Consider the following 14,335-nt stretch of genomic DNA (forward strand, 5'->3'; position numbering starts at 1 on the left):
AATAATTATTGGTTGCATAATCATATATTAAATATAAATAAAAATTTTTTTTTTTTACATCTGGTTTTATATATATAAAATATATATATATATATATATATATATATATATATATATATATAATATATATAAAATATACATATATATAATATATATAATATATAATATTCACTGCAAATGCTTTTATCGATTCTTTATTATTTATTAGAAAGAGATTATGTAATATAAATTTTCTGTGGAGAGAAAAAATTAGTTTTCTTTGCCTCCGCATTTTTTCTACGATATATCGATGCTTTCCTGTATCCATGACAAGGAAAAATAAATTTGTCAAAATATCGTGCGTCATTTTCAAGATCCGCATCTGCATTTACACATGTACATACAAAACAGATTTCTTTCTATTTTAGGAGATGATAGGAAATTTACTAAGGAAAATACCTCAATGGAAGAAAGATGCGTATCTTTTTATCGCTCTCGTTCGAATAACCGTAATAAAAATAATGTCCTTGGTACAGATAGCATGCTTTACTAAGTCTCGTCTTAATTTATCTTCTACTCTCGAACAAGATAAAAGTGTAAAATAAATCTAAATGATACGTAAAACATTTTTGCTATGCTTTTTTAGTTTACTAAAGCCACGCGATAAATAATGGCAACATATATGTAACAACATATGTTAAAATATTATGTTTACATTTTTTAATGCGTTATAATTCTTAAATAGTATCAAATAATACTGTGTGTGTATGTGTGTTTGTGTGTGTGTATGACTAATAGCATCAAATAATATTTGCTGCCCTCTTTTTATCGCTGCAAATATAATTAAATATAATTGTATATATATTTTTCTTAAATAAATTCATTTACAATAAATTGTTATAGTTTTTTTCTCAGACATGCAAAAAAATATATCGACAAATGAATTATCTTGCACTTTTTTCGACATTTCTTTTTTATTGACATTCAAGAATTACTGTTAATTAGAAAACTCGAGAAAAGAGTACATTTCGAATTCTTTATCGTAATCTCATTATCTTATTCTTTTTGTAATTTTGCCGGATGTACAGTCTCATGATCGATGCTCTTGATAAAAATCGAGAAAGGATACTAATCTACTGGATTTATTTTTAAAGAAAGAAAGACTTTAACTAAACAGAAACATCAATCGTTTAAAAACCATGAACAAGTAAATTGTTTATTTTCTTTTTTTTCCATAATTAGTTTGCTTATTGTTATTTATGCGTTTTCTTATATCTCATGATGATTTTTTAATTAAGATGTTGAGAAAATCTTTTTTTGATGCGGATTCGTGAAATAAAATTGGAAGATTCGATTTTTCTATACATTACTCTTATATATATTTTTATATTTACAATTTCTCTATTATTAATAATGTATTAATAATATACAGCTAATGTTAATAAGTCTTAAGTAAACAGCACCGAGAATTTATTGCAATGCATGTTACACTGCTCAAAGTAATTAGGGACTTCAATCCATATATAATCATGTCAATTCTTCGAGCAATAAACCAAAAAAAATTTAAATTCACATGCCAAACAATATTTCAAGAGAGACAACAATCAGAACAGTATTTAGAGGGAAAAAAGGGAACAACAAAAAAAGACTAGAGTGGATAATCCATTTAAATAAAGATTTTCGACTCGAAAGCGCCTTAAAAATATCCATAAAAGAATGAAAAGATTCTTTTGAAGACATTTCAAATTAGATGTGTCAATGATAGAACATTAAAATATATACATTTTTATATATGTATTTTATATATGTTAATGTATGCTAATTAAAAACAAAATGTTGTTCATGTGAGCAAGAAACTGTCAAAATATTATGTACTTATGCTAAAATATACAAACATTTAAAAAAATAATTTCCTAATTCTTTCAAGCAGTGTATCATGAAGCGTAAATTGTGATGTAAAATATGTGCATGAGAAAGAATAACATGAAATAATAACAATTGACTATATTATTATCATATTTAAGATTTCTAAAGAAGTTTTTGATTCGTTCAACGAACAATTTAGCGAGCATCGCCCTTTATTAATAGGCACTGCGGAGACAAATATAAAATATGAATTCGACAACGCTTTTCCCAGATAAGTGCGTAAGATAATAATGCGCAGTTAATATTTTTTGGTATTATTCCCGTTTATTATATTTGGATATCGAGAAGTATTTCGTCGCCAAGCCCACGAGTGTGATGATATTAAGATTCTTAATGAATAAAAATAGGTAAATATATGATACATCGATGTACTTATACTTTAGCAAAGGCAGAATAAATATACTGTATAATTTAATATATTAATTTAATATATTAAATACGCTAATGATAAACTATCCCTTCTTTTGACTGTATAACTCTTTATATAATATATATTATTGTAATTTTTAATTATTTGTACATTTTAGACAAAGATAATACCGTTGTATCTGTTAATATCACGGAAATAGCGTATCCGATAATTTAACATTGCATGTCGGATATACAAGGTGCTCTGCAAAGATTGTGTTAACGCTCGCGGGTAGAACACAGTAAACTGAACAGAAAAGCTCTTTATCATTTTGTCCTATAACGATTAATAAAAGAGTTATTATTGAATAAAGTCTGCTCAATCATCGCCGATCTTTAGCCAGGCACACATCAGTGAGCCGCGCACCTGGAAATGTGCGTGAATGCTCAGCTGTTACAACCCTTTACTCAATAATAACTTCTTTATTATACGCTATTGGACAAAATGGATAAAAGACTTTTCTGTTCAGTTTACTGTGCTTCACTCGCTCACGAGCGTTGGCACAATCTTTGTAGGATATCCTGTATATAGAATTTATAGATTTTTTAAGAGAAAAAAATCTATTTTTTCGATTAGAGCATTATTATATCACAAATGTAATAAACAGAATGATTGAAATTATTTCGTATCTTCGTGCTACTACTATGATAAAGTCACCAAAAAAAAATACCAGAAAATTACGTGTCAATAAATATAAAATAAAAATGGTCGAAGCGTAATTACCGCTGTAAAGTGCGCAGAGAGAACTTTGAGAAAAATGATCCAAAGATTCGAAAGCGTTAAAAAGTAATTAATAGTGTTCACCAATTAATAGTATAATCATAATATTCGAGTCTTTGCACGAATTTCAATGGTATGCCAATGTGAAGCAATTTGTTCGGCGAACAATCTCTCAACGTTGGATAATAATAATTCAATGCCTGCCAGCAGATCTCAGATAGTTTGGGAATCGTAATCCAAGCGGAATGAACCGCGTTTGTTCTCTGTATCTGCAATAATACATACATAAAGTTATTATATATTTTTTTAAATACAGTTAATATCTAAATATAGAATGTCCCACATTTGGGAAGTCGCGATAATAACCATATTGTTCACTTTGACTATACCGCCGAATATATACATGCGACCTTCCGGAATCAGTGCGGCCGAGTGGAAGTACACCGGACATGGTAGGATGCACTCTCTTAGGCATGTCCATTGCAGCGTACTTAGATCGAGCCGCCAAACGTCGGAGAATACCCTGTCACCATTGTAGCCACCCGATATAACAACCGAAGTAATGCCGCTTTTTTCGTCCGTATATTGAACGGAACCGTGACAGCGTCGAGGGGCCGGCACCATAGCTTCGTCACTGTCGCCATGCGTGTTCAACGTCCTCCATCTATTGGTCTCCAAGTCAAATGCCGGTATTTCCTGAAGTATTTTTTATTATGAATATATTATTATATAAAATACAAACCATACATTATATTTTCACACAATTATATAAAAATTCAATATTTTATGTATAAAATATATCATCAGAAAAATTATATTACATAGAAATAATAAATTTATTACATAAAAAATAATTCCTGTTATATAACTAATAATAATATATATATCATATTATATATATGTATATAATATACAATATATTAACATAATAAATATTATGCAAAAAATGGTTTTGCACACTTAAGACAGCATGAAATCAGCATATGAAATCTGTATATATTTGTTCACTCACCGAAAAGCCATAGGCCTCTGTCGAGGTGCCACCACCCAGGACATAAATCATCTTGCCATCAAAGGCAAGCTCATGCCTGTATCTTCCATGAGGCTCTGACTCTTCTTTTCCAGAACAAACATATACTGTTTCCCAGATACCATTTTTCAGATCAAATCGATGAATATCACATGTGTATTCGTAACCAGTGGTACCACCGACTGTGTAGAGATAGGAACTATGATATACCAGGGCCTATTCACAGAAATACATAATAATAAATAAATAAAAAATATACACAGATGTAATAAACAGATGATAAATAAATTGAATTCCAATATAATATCTGTACATTCATTTTTCAATTTTTTATTCTGCCTGAAAACAAAGTTTAATGTTCAAATATCAGCGCATCAATTTACTCTAGTCTTGCTGAGAATTTTGTTATAAAATGCATAGATATTTAATTCAAACTCCGGTTAGCCTTTCCGCTTTTAATTAATTACCTGTCCATACTGAGGTTCAGGTAGGTCGCCTGTGGCCGGTACTATCTTCATCGTGCCATCGTTTACATTGCAGACATATAGCTGATTGCTACAACTCTCACCAAAGGGCACGCCGGTACCGCCGTACACCATCAGCGCGTTGCCACGAAGTATCACCGCGTTCGATGCCAGTTCATTCGGCATGTTCTCTTGACCGGGTAATCGTTTCCAACGTTCGCTTACCAGGTTGAAGCGCCACAGTTCCTTGAACAGCGGTTTGCTGGCCACCCATGTCTGATCATCGAGCATATCCGGGTCAGTATCAGATATGCAAGGATTGAAGCCGCCGTAAGAATACAGATTTCGATAATCACACGCGATTCGATGACCGCTACGAGCCTTCGGACGTTCTGGCCCGTTCGCTGCGTGCTCCATGAACACGAACGGTTTAAATTTGTACATGTCTCTTCGTCGCCTTTGCACCTTATATATATATATATATATATATATATATATATATATATATATATGTATATCCAATCGTTATCGAAATGAATAGAGCACTCGCGAAAGTCTCGCAATCAGTCTAAAGTTAGAGTACACGTTACTCTTCGGCTTCGCGTTGCGGCCATTTCTAACCTCAAGAATGTCAATCTAACCTCTGCACGAGCTGTCACCGATGACACTTGTCACTCGATGACTCTCGTTTCCTTGGCACGACACTCGCGAATCAGTTCTCTGGATATTCTTCGAGAAAAGGTCATCAATCATTTCGCGTTCATACACGTACGAGCGAAATTCCTGTTAACTTATGTCAGCTGTCCCCCTTTCTGCGTCGATGAACTGAATATATATAAGTCCGTGAACTGAACAGAAGTTTTTTAAATTTCTACGGCCATAAACTAAAATCACTCAAGAATTAGAACACCGACATGATTTTTGATTGGCACTTTATATATATTTTCTGATTAACCAATCAGGGCAAAAGGAACTAGAGCCTATTTTACGGGCTGTAGTATTTTCCATGATGTAAATATATATATTTAAAAATCCAAACACGATGTGATTATAGGTTATTATATGTCATCATAAACAAATCGAGAATAATAATTGTTCTTGTGAAAATTTTAATATTTCTCGTTGAATAATATATTTGAGAAAATGAGAGAAGTTTTACTCACAAATTGTGAACGAAATTTCGTAAACAAATGTATAGAAGAGGAAACGGTACACATACTTTATTTTTTTATTTTGTATTTACTGAACAGTTTTAATTAATTAAAATATATATTTACATATGAATATATGTTTTATAATTTATAAAACTGAATATAAAAATTGGTTTAGAACATATTTAATATTATATTTCACAGAGATTAGATGGGCGAAGATTATTACAGCCACGGCCAGTGAAAATTTATTTTGGCTCCGAATGGGGATGTTGTGTAGTATCTCTTGGACATACCAAGTAAATTTTATTTAATGATATATGGATTTTTTTTCTAATAAATATATATAATTAAAACATTGAAGAGAAATTTCTTTGCAGAGCAATAGCACAAGTATCATGTGATATACAACAACCAAAAGCATTTCGTTCTAATGAAGGTACAATATATATAAATGTTGAGCTTGGTCCATTAGCGGCGCAGCACCTTGAAAGTGGCAGACCATCTGAAGCTGCTATATTGATTAGTAGACAGCTGGAAAAGTGTTTCAAAGATTCAAAGTGCATAGACTTGGAATCTCTCTGTATTGTAGCAGATAAGAAGGTCACTGCATGCTAAGAATTGACATTAAATATTGTACAGTATATGTTTATAAATACATTTTTTGTTTATATATATTATATCTTTTTATTCAGGTGTGGAATTTGAGAATTGATATTAATATCATAAATCACGATGGAAATCTGATCGATTGTGCCTCTATAGCAACACTCGCAGCTCTCATGCATTTTCACAGGCCAGATGTTACTTCCACTGGCGAGGAAATTATTATACATCCAGCATCCGAGAAAGATTTTCTTCCATTAACATTATTTTACTATCCTGTTTGCATATCTTTCATAACTTTTGAATGGTTAGTCAGGCAGTCCAAAATTATCTACCCTTTGAATTTTTATGAATATAAAATAGTTAATTTTCATCTTGTTCAAGTGTTAATTTTCATTGTGTTCAATACATCAATAAAGTTTAGAATTCTCTAAAAGACTATGTATATATGAATAACACAAAATTTTTCTAAATTTTAGTGGCAAGACCATAATGGATCCAACATATATTGAAGAAAGAGTTGGTGTCGCTGAACTCACTCTTGGTATGAATTCTTATAGAGAACTCTGCAGTTTGCATTTTGATTATTTAACGAAAACCATGACGGTCGAGGACGTCATATCCGCTGTTTCTAATCATGCGGCAAATTATGCGACTAAATTAGTACAAGAGATTAAAGAGGCGGTAACTAAAGATGTACAATCACGGTATGAATATTATATATATGTATATAGGTTCAACATAGTTTTATATAGTTTTAAAGGAAAAAATTCATAATTTAAAAAAATATTAATTAAATATTTCTTTAAATATATAAAATATAAATATAATTGAAACAATTTAGAGTAAATGAGTTTATGTTAAATAGTGTTCTATATTTTTTCATCACAAACAATAAAATAACCAGAAAAACGATTTTATTTTATAATTGGGTAATGAAAAGAGAAAAAAAAATAATTTGTGCAAGTGATTTGTAACATTTTAAAATACCCTATATATTTCAGATACAAAAAAGATAATAGCAGTACAAATCGATTTAAAGAGAGCATTCAAACAGATAAAATTACAGCAATGATAAGCGATCGCATTAGTATTAAATTACAAAAATGGGACGAGACAACTATAGTAGAAGGTATACTTTTATCCAATTATATTTTTTAATATATAAATAAAATTATAAATAAAATCAAATTAATTTTCTATATTCCAAAATAAAATTTAAATTAATATAATTGCTTTCACTAAACTGAAATTGAATTAAAATGATTAAAAATAAAATTAATTTTAGTTTTTCTTTATTTTAAGCTTCTTAATTCGATTTAATAATTAGTTTATAATGTATGAAATGTCTATTATTAAAAATGTATTAAAAATGTATAGATGATCATATGGAAGTAGAAAATGAGAAGAGTTATATTATAAAACACGGAGAAGGATCTGCTGATTTAATACCTGTTTTTGATGTAAGTATGAAGAAAAGTGTACTAAGTGTACTTTGTGTAGCTTCTATCTTCATTATTATCTTGTTTGCTTAATTGCCAATTTATTGTCGTGATAATTTTCTTAATATTCTTGCAGGATTCAAATAAGAAAGAAGAAAGTTTTAGCAGTATATATGATTCAGATTCGGACAATCAATGCTTTCAATCGCCAATTCCGGAAAAAGAACACATAGTGATAGACTTAGGTATCACAAACAATATATCAATATTTCTTTCTAAAAAAAAAATGAACAAAGAAAGAGTGCGAAGTTGATACAAATATCAAAAGATTGATGATGAATGCAAAATGATCTTTTCATCTTTTATTTTAAATCTTTTTTTAGCTTAAATAATATACATAAATTAAATTATAACTATTAGTGATATGACATACAATATCGTATGTAGTTACCATTAATATCCTAGTTTCATTTTTCTTTCTCTTGATTGATTCCAAATTGAAGAATTAATATAAAATATTTTAAACACTGGTAATAATAAAAAATTAAAAAAAAAAAATAAAAAAAAAATAAAAAAAAAAAGATTGGACAAAATTTTGGAAAACTTTATAAAAAAAGTGATCTTTATACATTTTACATTATTTTTAATTAAAAGACAAGTGTCATTCAGTGTTGATGCAGTAATAATAAAGCTAAAATCTACAGATATTTAAACGTTTATGAAACATACTTTTTTACTTATTTCAGTGGATGAAGATAGTGATTAAATCCATGCAGCGATATAAGGAAGAATATGTGTGAAATAAATTTTTTAAGAAAATTAATTATATTTGTGTTATAAACCTAATTTTTATTTCCTGCGATCTCCCTACATTTCTCTATAATAATGCACCAATTACCTTGATCGTAATAAACTTCCTTAATCATGGCTGCGGATATTTCCGTGCATAGTTCTGCAAGCTCGTCTTCCTGAAATACATGATAATATCTCAAGAAACGTTCGCCGCTCTTCTTTTTCCAAGGCACTAACATATCGCTGTGAGCAAAGTTTGTTCTATTTTCATGAACCGGCAACGTTAAACCACATTCGGAAATTCTTTCACGGCCGATCTCGCTCTGGTCTCTGTTTTCGGTCTCATCCTTTTTTTTTTTGCCATACTTCAAATAGAACGAATCCGTGGAATTTTTGCGCTGTTCTTTCGCCCACACATAAATCAAGCATTTTCCTGTCGGTCTCAATACTCGAACCATTTCGGAAATGGCGCGTAGTCTCCGTTCCCGAGTTGACAGATGATGAATCACTGCAATACTGATCGCCGCGTCCACAGAATTGTCTCTGTATGGCAGGTACAAACAGTCGCATTGAAGAACCTCATAGCCTCGCTTATGACATATATCCGTCAATCTGGAACTACGATCGCATCCCATCTGAAATGATGCTCATAATTAATAATATTTTAATGTTTGTTTCGAATAGAGATGATGCTAACTATTCTTTAATTGTATACATTTTATTTCACTTTTAGTATATGTATGTATTTTAATTGATTAAACTGTAAAAATAATTTAAATAATAGTACTTTATATATATTTCGATCTTCGTAAAGATATTTGCCATTCCCACAGCCTACATCCAACAATAATGTACCCTCTTTCAAACTTTCGAGAAATTTGGTTACATTAGGCCATTGTTTATGTCGCGTCTCATTAAAGTGATTAGATATTTCCTCATAAACCTGAAAAAGCAATTTAAGTATAATAATAAAAATATATTTTCATAAATTTCAGTCCTAATCTATGCACCTTATGTACATACGAATCTTCCAGTCCCGATGCTGTTTCGGCATCAACGAACGCAGTGGTATCGTTTCTAGTATCACAGTATTCTTTGAAGTTGCAGCAACATCCACCTCGTCGCACCTTCCTGAAAGTGAAGGATACTCTGATGTCACGTTCCTGTGTTGTGGTTCCATTCTCTGTCTCAATTACATCACTGTGACGGGGACAGATGCCATGTGTCCACGCGTATCTTGCCTCCCCTGTCATGATCAACAAAGATCTAGCTGGCAGGAGCACATTAATATTCCGATCTTCCTTCTTAAAGTTCATGATGTATGCAGAACCAAGTGATAAAGACAGTATCGTATCTTCAAAGACACTATGTGTATCGATATGCGATGGAATACCTTGAATAGAAATTTTTTTATGATATAGCTTATTATCCAAGTCAGCCTATAAATTTGTGCATATTTGTATATATTTACTAGAATTACTTGTCACAATAAATTTTTAATATGAATGAAAAACAGTAATTGTTAATTTATGAAAAGGTATATTATTATTTCAATTAAAATTAATTTAATAATTACAACATGTAATTAAATTCAATAATTATATAAAAATTATAATTAAATTTATATAATACGCAATATAATTATTGATATAATTAAAAAGGTAGAGAAAAATCAGTATTGAAAGAATTTATATAAAAGAAAAATTATAATTTTTTCACTTTGTTTAAAAATTAATTAAGAAATAAGTATTATAAAACTTATAGACTAGCAAAGGCAAAAGAGCTGCTACCTTGTCCAGGTAAGTATTTATTGATAGTTAGCTGATCATATGTATACTTATGATTATGTTTGTCAAATAAAGTCTGCAGGAATTTGTAGTCTTGCGGAATCGGCGCAATTGGATTGTCAGGATTCACCATATTTGTGCCATACTCAAACTCATATCCGAAATGTTTCACTTGTCTATGTTTCAACTGCGATGAGACAGATTCTGCAACAGCATATATTTTATTCTTTCAGATTATCTTTCACTAATCGTATTTTTTAATTGTATTTTTAATATATTTTTACCACATTCATCCCAATCAAGTGTTCTTAATAAAGTTTCTTCTTGTTCCTTTGTTATAAAATTCTCTATTAACGTAAGACCAGGTGGAAATGTAGATTTAGCATTTTCTATCTTAGGAACTGAAAAAAAAGCATCATTATGTTATTAAACTGCTTTGATTCTATATCTAATATTTTTTTTATAACATTGTATACCTGTTTCAGTATAGCATACATATAATGGGCCATTTTGGCCTGGAAGCTTAATACGTCCATGAACATAATTATACACACATGTTGCATCTTCCTTCGAATTGCATGTTATAAAACAATATGACTTGCCTGTTGGCATTGTCAAAGCATACTTGGAGATCAATGCATCTAATACGCATTGCAATGTTTCCCTTTTAATACCAGTAACTAAACCACCATTACATATCATCAAGTGCTATAAAAAATAAAATATTAACTTAAATATAAAATATAAACTTTCCATTGTAACTACATACTGATATTTACCTGTGTGGGTCGATCAGAGCATTTGATATTCATATCTCTAAGTAGTCTGTAATGAGCACGTCTCTGTTTGCGTAAATTTTTTTTATTGTTCCTTTCTTTATAATCTTCAATTATAATGTCCGTTTTGTCACTCAAAGACATAATTTCCAATATTTAAATATTTTATGAAAAAAATAATTTTGTGTCTTATTTTGTTGTTTCATTAAAATACTACAAAAAGAAAGTTATCATTCTATTATAATCTTTCACTTAAAAATATACTATTCAATAACAAAAACAATAAATAAAAATGTTTAAACAAAATTTTTCATATGTAATATATTAATTTTTTATAATTTGTGTATTTTATAGCTGTAAGGACTAATATATATAATTTTTGACATCTTTTACTTCTTCGCTAGAACACTTGTAATGTCTTCAACACAAAAACCTAACCTGCAAATGATACCATAGAATACATTACACATAGATGAGAAGAAACGCAAACAAGATGCGATTCTCTAAAAAAATGTTCGTGAATTTTTTAAAGTCCATATTACATATGCAAACTATAGGAAACAAGAGATTTATTTCTTCTAATTGGCCAAATTCCAATTTTTAATTTTCAATTTCTTTAATTTTCAATAATCTCTCTCTCTCTCTCTCTTATTTTCTCTGATAAGGGCTTTACGAGCTCCTAATCTAACCTGACCTATATTCCAACCTAACTTCCTCTATCATGAAAAACGGATATATTTGCGAACGACGCTTGACCGTTACAATCTTTCGTTCCCGGTACGTGAAGCAGCGAGTGGGCCGAGAGTAGGTTGTGAAACTGACAAAAGCTCGGGCGCCATATTGCGAGCTTGTGTTTGGTTAGCGTTTCTGGCGCGTGGTGAAGACGTTTGTTGTAATTTAATTGATAACGATGTCCGACAATCAGGTAAGCAATCCGAGAGAGCTGCGCGATCGGCGATTCTCTCGACATCGCCATCCACGATTGCGGCCGCGAACGCGCAGCTAGCGTTAGATTAATCCGTTTACTTTTTACATCGATATTTGCCGAGTGTTTAAACTAGCGCTCTAACCTTGCCGTGTACCACTAGGAACAAAAGCCCGAAGCCGGTCCAGGCGATGCGAATTCAGAATACATCAAGCTCAAAGTCGTCGGCAATGTAAGCGGATACTCTATATTTTCGCGCGTAAGATATCCGAGATTTATACGAGATATCCCTTTTATATTTCTTTCTCTTCTCTTCCAGGACAGCAACGAAATTCACTTTAGGGTAAAGATGACCACTCAAATGGGAAAGCTAAAGAAATCCTATAGTGATCGTGTGGTAGGCTTCTTTTTTTCCCCCTCGCTTTACGCTAAAATGCGCGCGAGTCTTCTAAAAGTAACATAGGAACGTGAATTAGTTCGATAATAAACATGTATTTAGAACTTTTTTATGTGAGATAATAGTAAATTTTCTTATAATTTTTTTCTAATAAATAGATATTTTTATGCAAACGTTAATTGTTCAAAAAAATATATTTTCTCTAATTTAATAACAATCTCTGAGATTTTACACGTTGGATTATAAGATTTGGTAATTTTATTTATTTAAATGTGATAATATTCACATGTAATAATGAATTTAATTTTATTCAGGGGGTACCTATGACATCGCTTAGGTTTCTTTTTGATGGTAAAAGAATCAATGATGATGAAACACCAAAGCAGGTAAATTGATTTTTTAACTTTGATGTAGAATTAATGGAAAAACAATGTGGCAATTTGGAAGATTTGTTGTTGGAACTCTACAATTTCTAATTAATTATAATTTAAGAATGTTTTACATTTAGATGTATTTTTAAATCTTTTATATTTAAAAAAATAAAATTTTAATCAGAAAAAAAATATTAATTATGTGTAAAATATGCAAATTTGTGAATATTTTTTATGTACATAAATATATAAGAATAAATGTATTTATTCAAATTATATATTTATTAATAATTGTATGTGTTATGAATAATATATTAAAGTAAAATCTACATTGATTTCAGCTTGAAATGGAGAATGATGATGTCATTGAAGTATATCAAGAACAAACAGGTGGCCATTAAAAGAATTAGTTGAGAAGAGGAGGCTTATTATTTTGTTCTAATATTTCTTAAAGTGAAAGTGACTCATAACAAAAAAAAAAGATGGACAAGTTTATAAGTATGCATATACATATTATATACACAAACACAAATGATTAAATAATAAGTAATTTTCTTTTTTGAATTCACCTTCGATATTGTAAAATGTGCTGTCTTACATTCCTGTATCAAGAATCATCACTGGGGAGGCTGTCCAGCAAATCCCTGAATCATTTTATAAAACAGGCATGCGGACAGTTGCCTTAACATTGCACACTGTGTCTGTCTTCTTGGTGTGTTATCAGGGCAATTCTCAGAAATAGAGTAACTGAATTATCCGCCACTATAAATGCGTTTCACATTTGTAAACTCCTTTTCCATTATTTTTCCTTGTAAATTTTAATTTTTCATCCTTTCCTCTTCATTTTATAGTTTGTGGTGGATACAGAAAGAAAAGATGTGAATATGATAAAACAAAATTGTTACATTTAAGGTATAATAAAAATAATTGTAATTGTAAATCTTTTTCTTTCTCAAATAACTGCAATATTAATAAAAATAATTTGTGAAGCGCAAGTTTTGAACTTAGAAACATTTAAAATTGACATAATATACCTTGTTCTTTTAGAAGATTTAGAACATTTTTAGTTATAAGTCAGGACAATGTGAATAATTTTTGAATAGTCTTCAGAAATTTGTTTCTGGCGTTCTCGCGCAATTTCTTTTTAATTATATGTGATTAGATTTTGCAATAAGTGTCAAATTTATAAAAAATATAGGATATAAAAATTATATATAAAATTTAAAAACATGAAAAAATATATAGTGGAAAATAATAAATGATATAGCTATCATTATTGCATATATAATGACCTATTTGTATTATCTAAATATACTCACTTGAAAAAAGTATAAATATAAATATTGTTATTTCTTAATAATAGATGGAAAAAATAACAAAACTCAAGAGATTATTCTTATTTATACTTTCAACATATTCAATAATTCTCAGGTCTTTATTTAATCATATAGATTTTATATCATAGACTCTTACATACTACAAGCAAAAAAAAAAGATATTTTTAAAAAATAATTTTATAGTTATATACAAATCATCTTGTTTCGCGAACATTGACTAATG

At 29.9% G+C, this 14,335-nt stretch overlaps 4 protein-coding genes across 6 annotated transcripts; 2 read left to right on the forward strand and 2 right to left on the reverse strand.

The window, feature by feature from the left end:
- Positions 1-934: 934 nt before the first annotated feature.
- On the reverse strand, positions 935-5,382 carry LOC126851570 (kelch domain-containing protein 10 homolog). 2 transcript variants are annotated; one of them, XM_050595672.1, is made up of 4 exons: positions 4,532-5,382; positions 4,047-4,280; positions 3,424-3,730; positions 935-3,303 (listed from the first exon to the last, which is right to left on the reverse strand). In XM_050595672.1, exons 1-4 carry the CDS (start codon positions 4,970-4,972, stop codon positions 3,248-3,250), a joined length of 1,038 nt encoding a protein of 345 aa, XP_050451629.1. In that variant the 5' UTR covers positions 4,973-5,382; the 3' UTR covers positions 935-3,247. The 2 variants fall into 2 exon arrangements, with proteins under 2 accessions (XP_050451629.1, XP_050451628.1); XM_050595671.1 differs by having other exon boundaries at positions 3,401-3,730; positions 4,532-5,375.
- Positions 5,383-5,544: 162 nt separating this feature from the next.
- On the forward strand, positions 5,545-8,550 carry LOC126851571 (exosome complex component RRP45). The gene is made up of 9 exons (XM_050595673.1): positions 5,545-5,737; positions 5,884-5,978; positions 6,060-6,282; positions 6,375-6,592; positions 6,765-6,992; positions 7,290-7,417; positions 7,666-7,748; positions 7,864-7,972; positions 8,474-8,550. The coding sequence occupies exons 1-9, from the start codon at positions 5,672-5,674 to the stop codon at positions 8,491-8,493; spliced, it is 1,170 nt and encodes a 389-aa protein (XP_050451630.1). The 5' UTR covers positions 5,545-5,671; the 3' UTR covers positions 8,494-8,550.
- LOC126851545 (alkylated DNA repair protein alkB homolog 8) lies at positions 8,551-11,749 on the reverse strand. Of its 2 annotated transcripts, none has more exons than XM_050595631.1 (8): positions 11,521-11,749; positions 11,086-11,295; positions 10,783-11,014; positions 10,591-10,707; positions 10,310-10,510; positions 9,530-9,912; positions 9,307-9,462; positions 8,551-9,154 (listed from the first exon to the last, which is right to left on the reverse strand). In XM_050595631.1, exons 2-8 carry the CDS (start codon positions 11,224-11,226, stop codon positions 8,570-8,572), a joined length of 1,815 nt encoding a protein of 604 aa, XP_050451588.1. In that variant the 5' UTR covers positions 11,227-11,295; positions 11,521-11,749; the 3' UTR covers positions 8,551-8,569. The 2 variants fall into 2 exon arrangements, with proteins under 2 accessions (XP_050451588.1, XP_050451587.1); XM_050595630.1 differs by having other exon boundaries at positions 11,476-11,749.
- Positions 11,750-11,814: 65 nt separating this feature from the next.
- LOC126851590 (small ubiquitin-related modifier-like) lies at positions 11,815-13,339 on the forward strand. The gene is made up of 5 exons (XM_050595708.1): positions 11,815-12,007; positions 12,171-12,239; positions 12,327-12,404; positions 12,719-12,790; positions 13,117-13,339. The coding sequence occupies exons 1-5, from the start codon at positions 11,993-11,995 to the stop codon at positions 13,174-13,176; spliced, it is 294 nt and encodes a 97-aa protein (XP_050451665.1). The 5' UTR covers positions 11,815-11,992; the 3' UTR covers positions 13,177-13,339.
- Positions 13,340-14,335: the final 996 nt, after the last annotated feature.

The sequence above is a fragment of the Cataglyphis hispanica genome, chromosome 8, assembly GCF_021464435.1.
Source record: "Cataglyphis hispanica isolate Lineage 1 chromosome 8, ULB_Chis1_1.0, whole genome shotgun sequence".
NCBI classification, from domain to species: Eukaryota; Metazoa; Arthropoda; class Insecta; order Hymenoptera; family Formicidae; genus Cataglyphis; species Cataglyphis hispanica.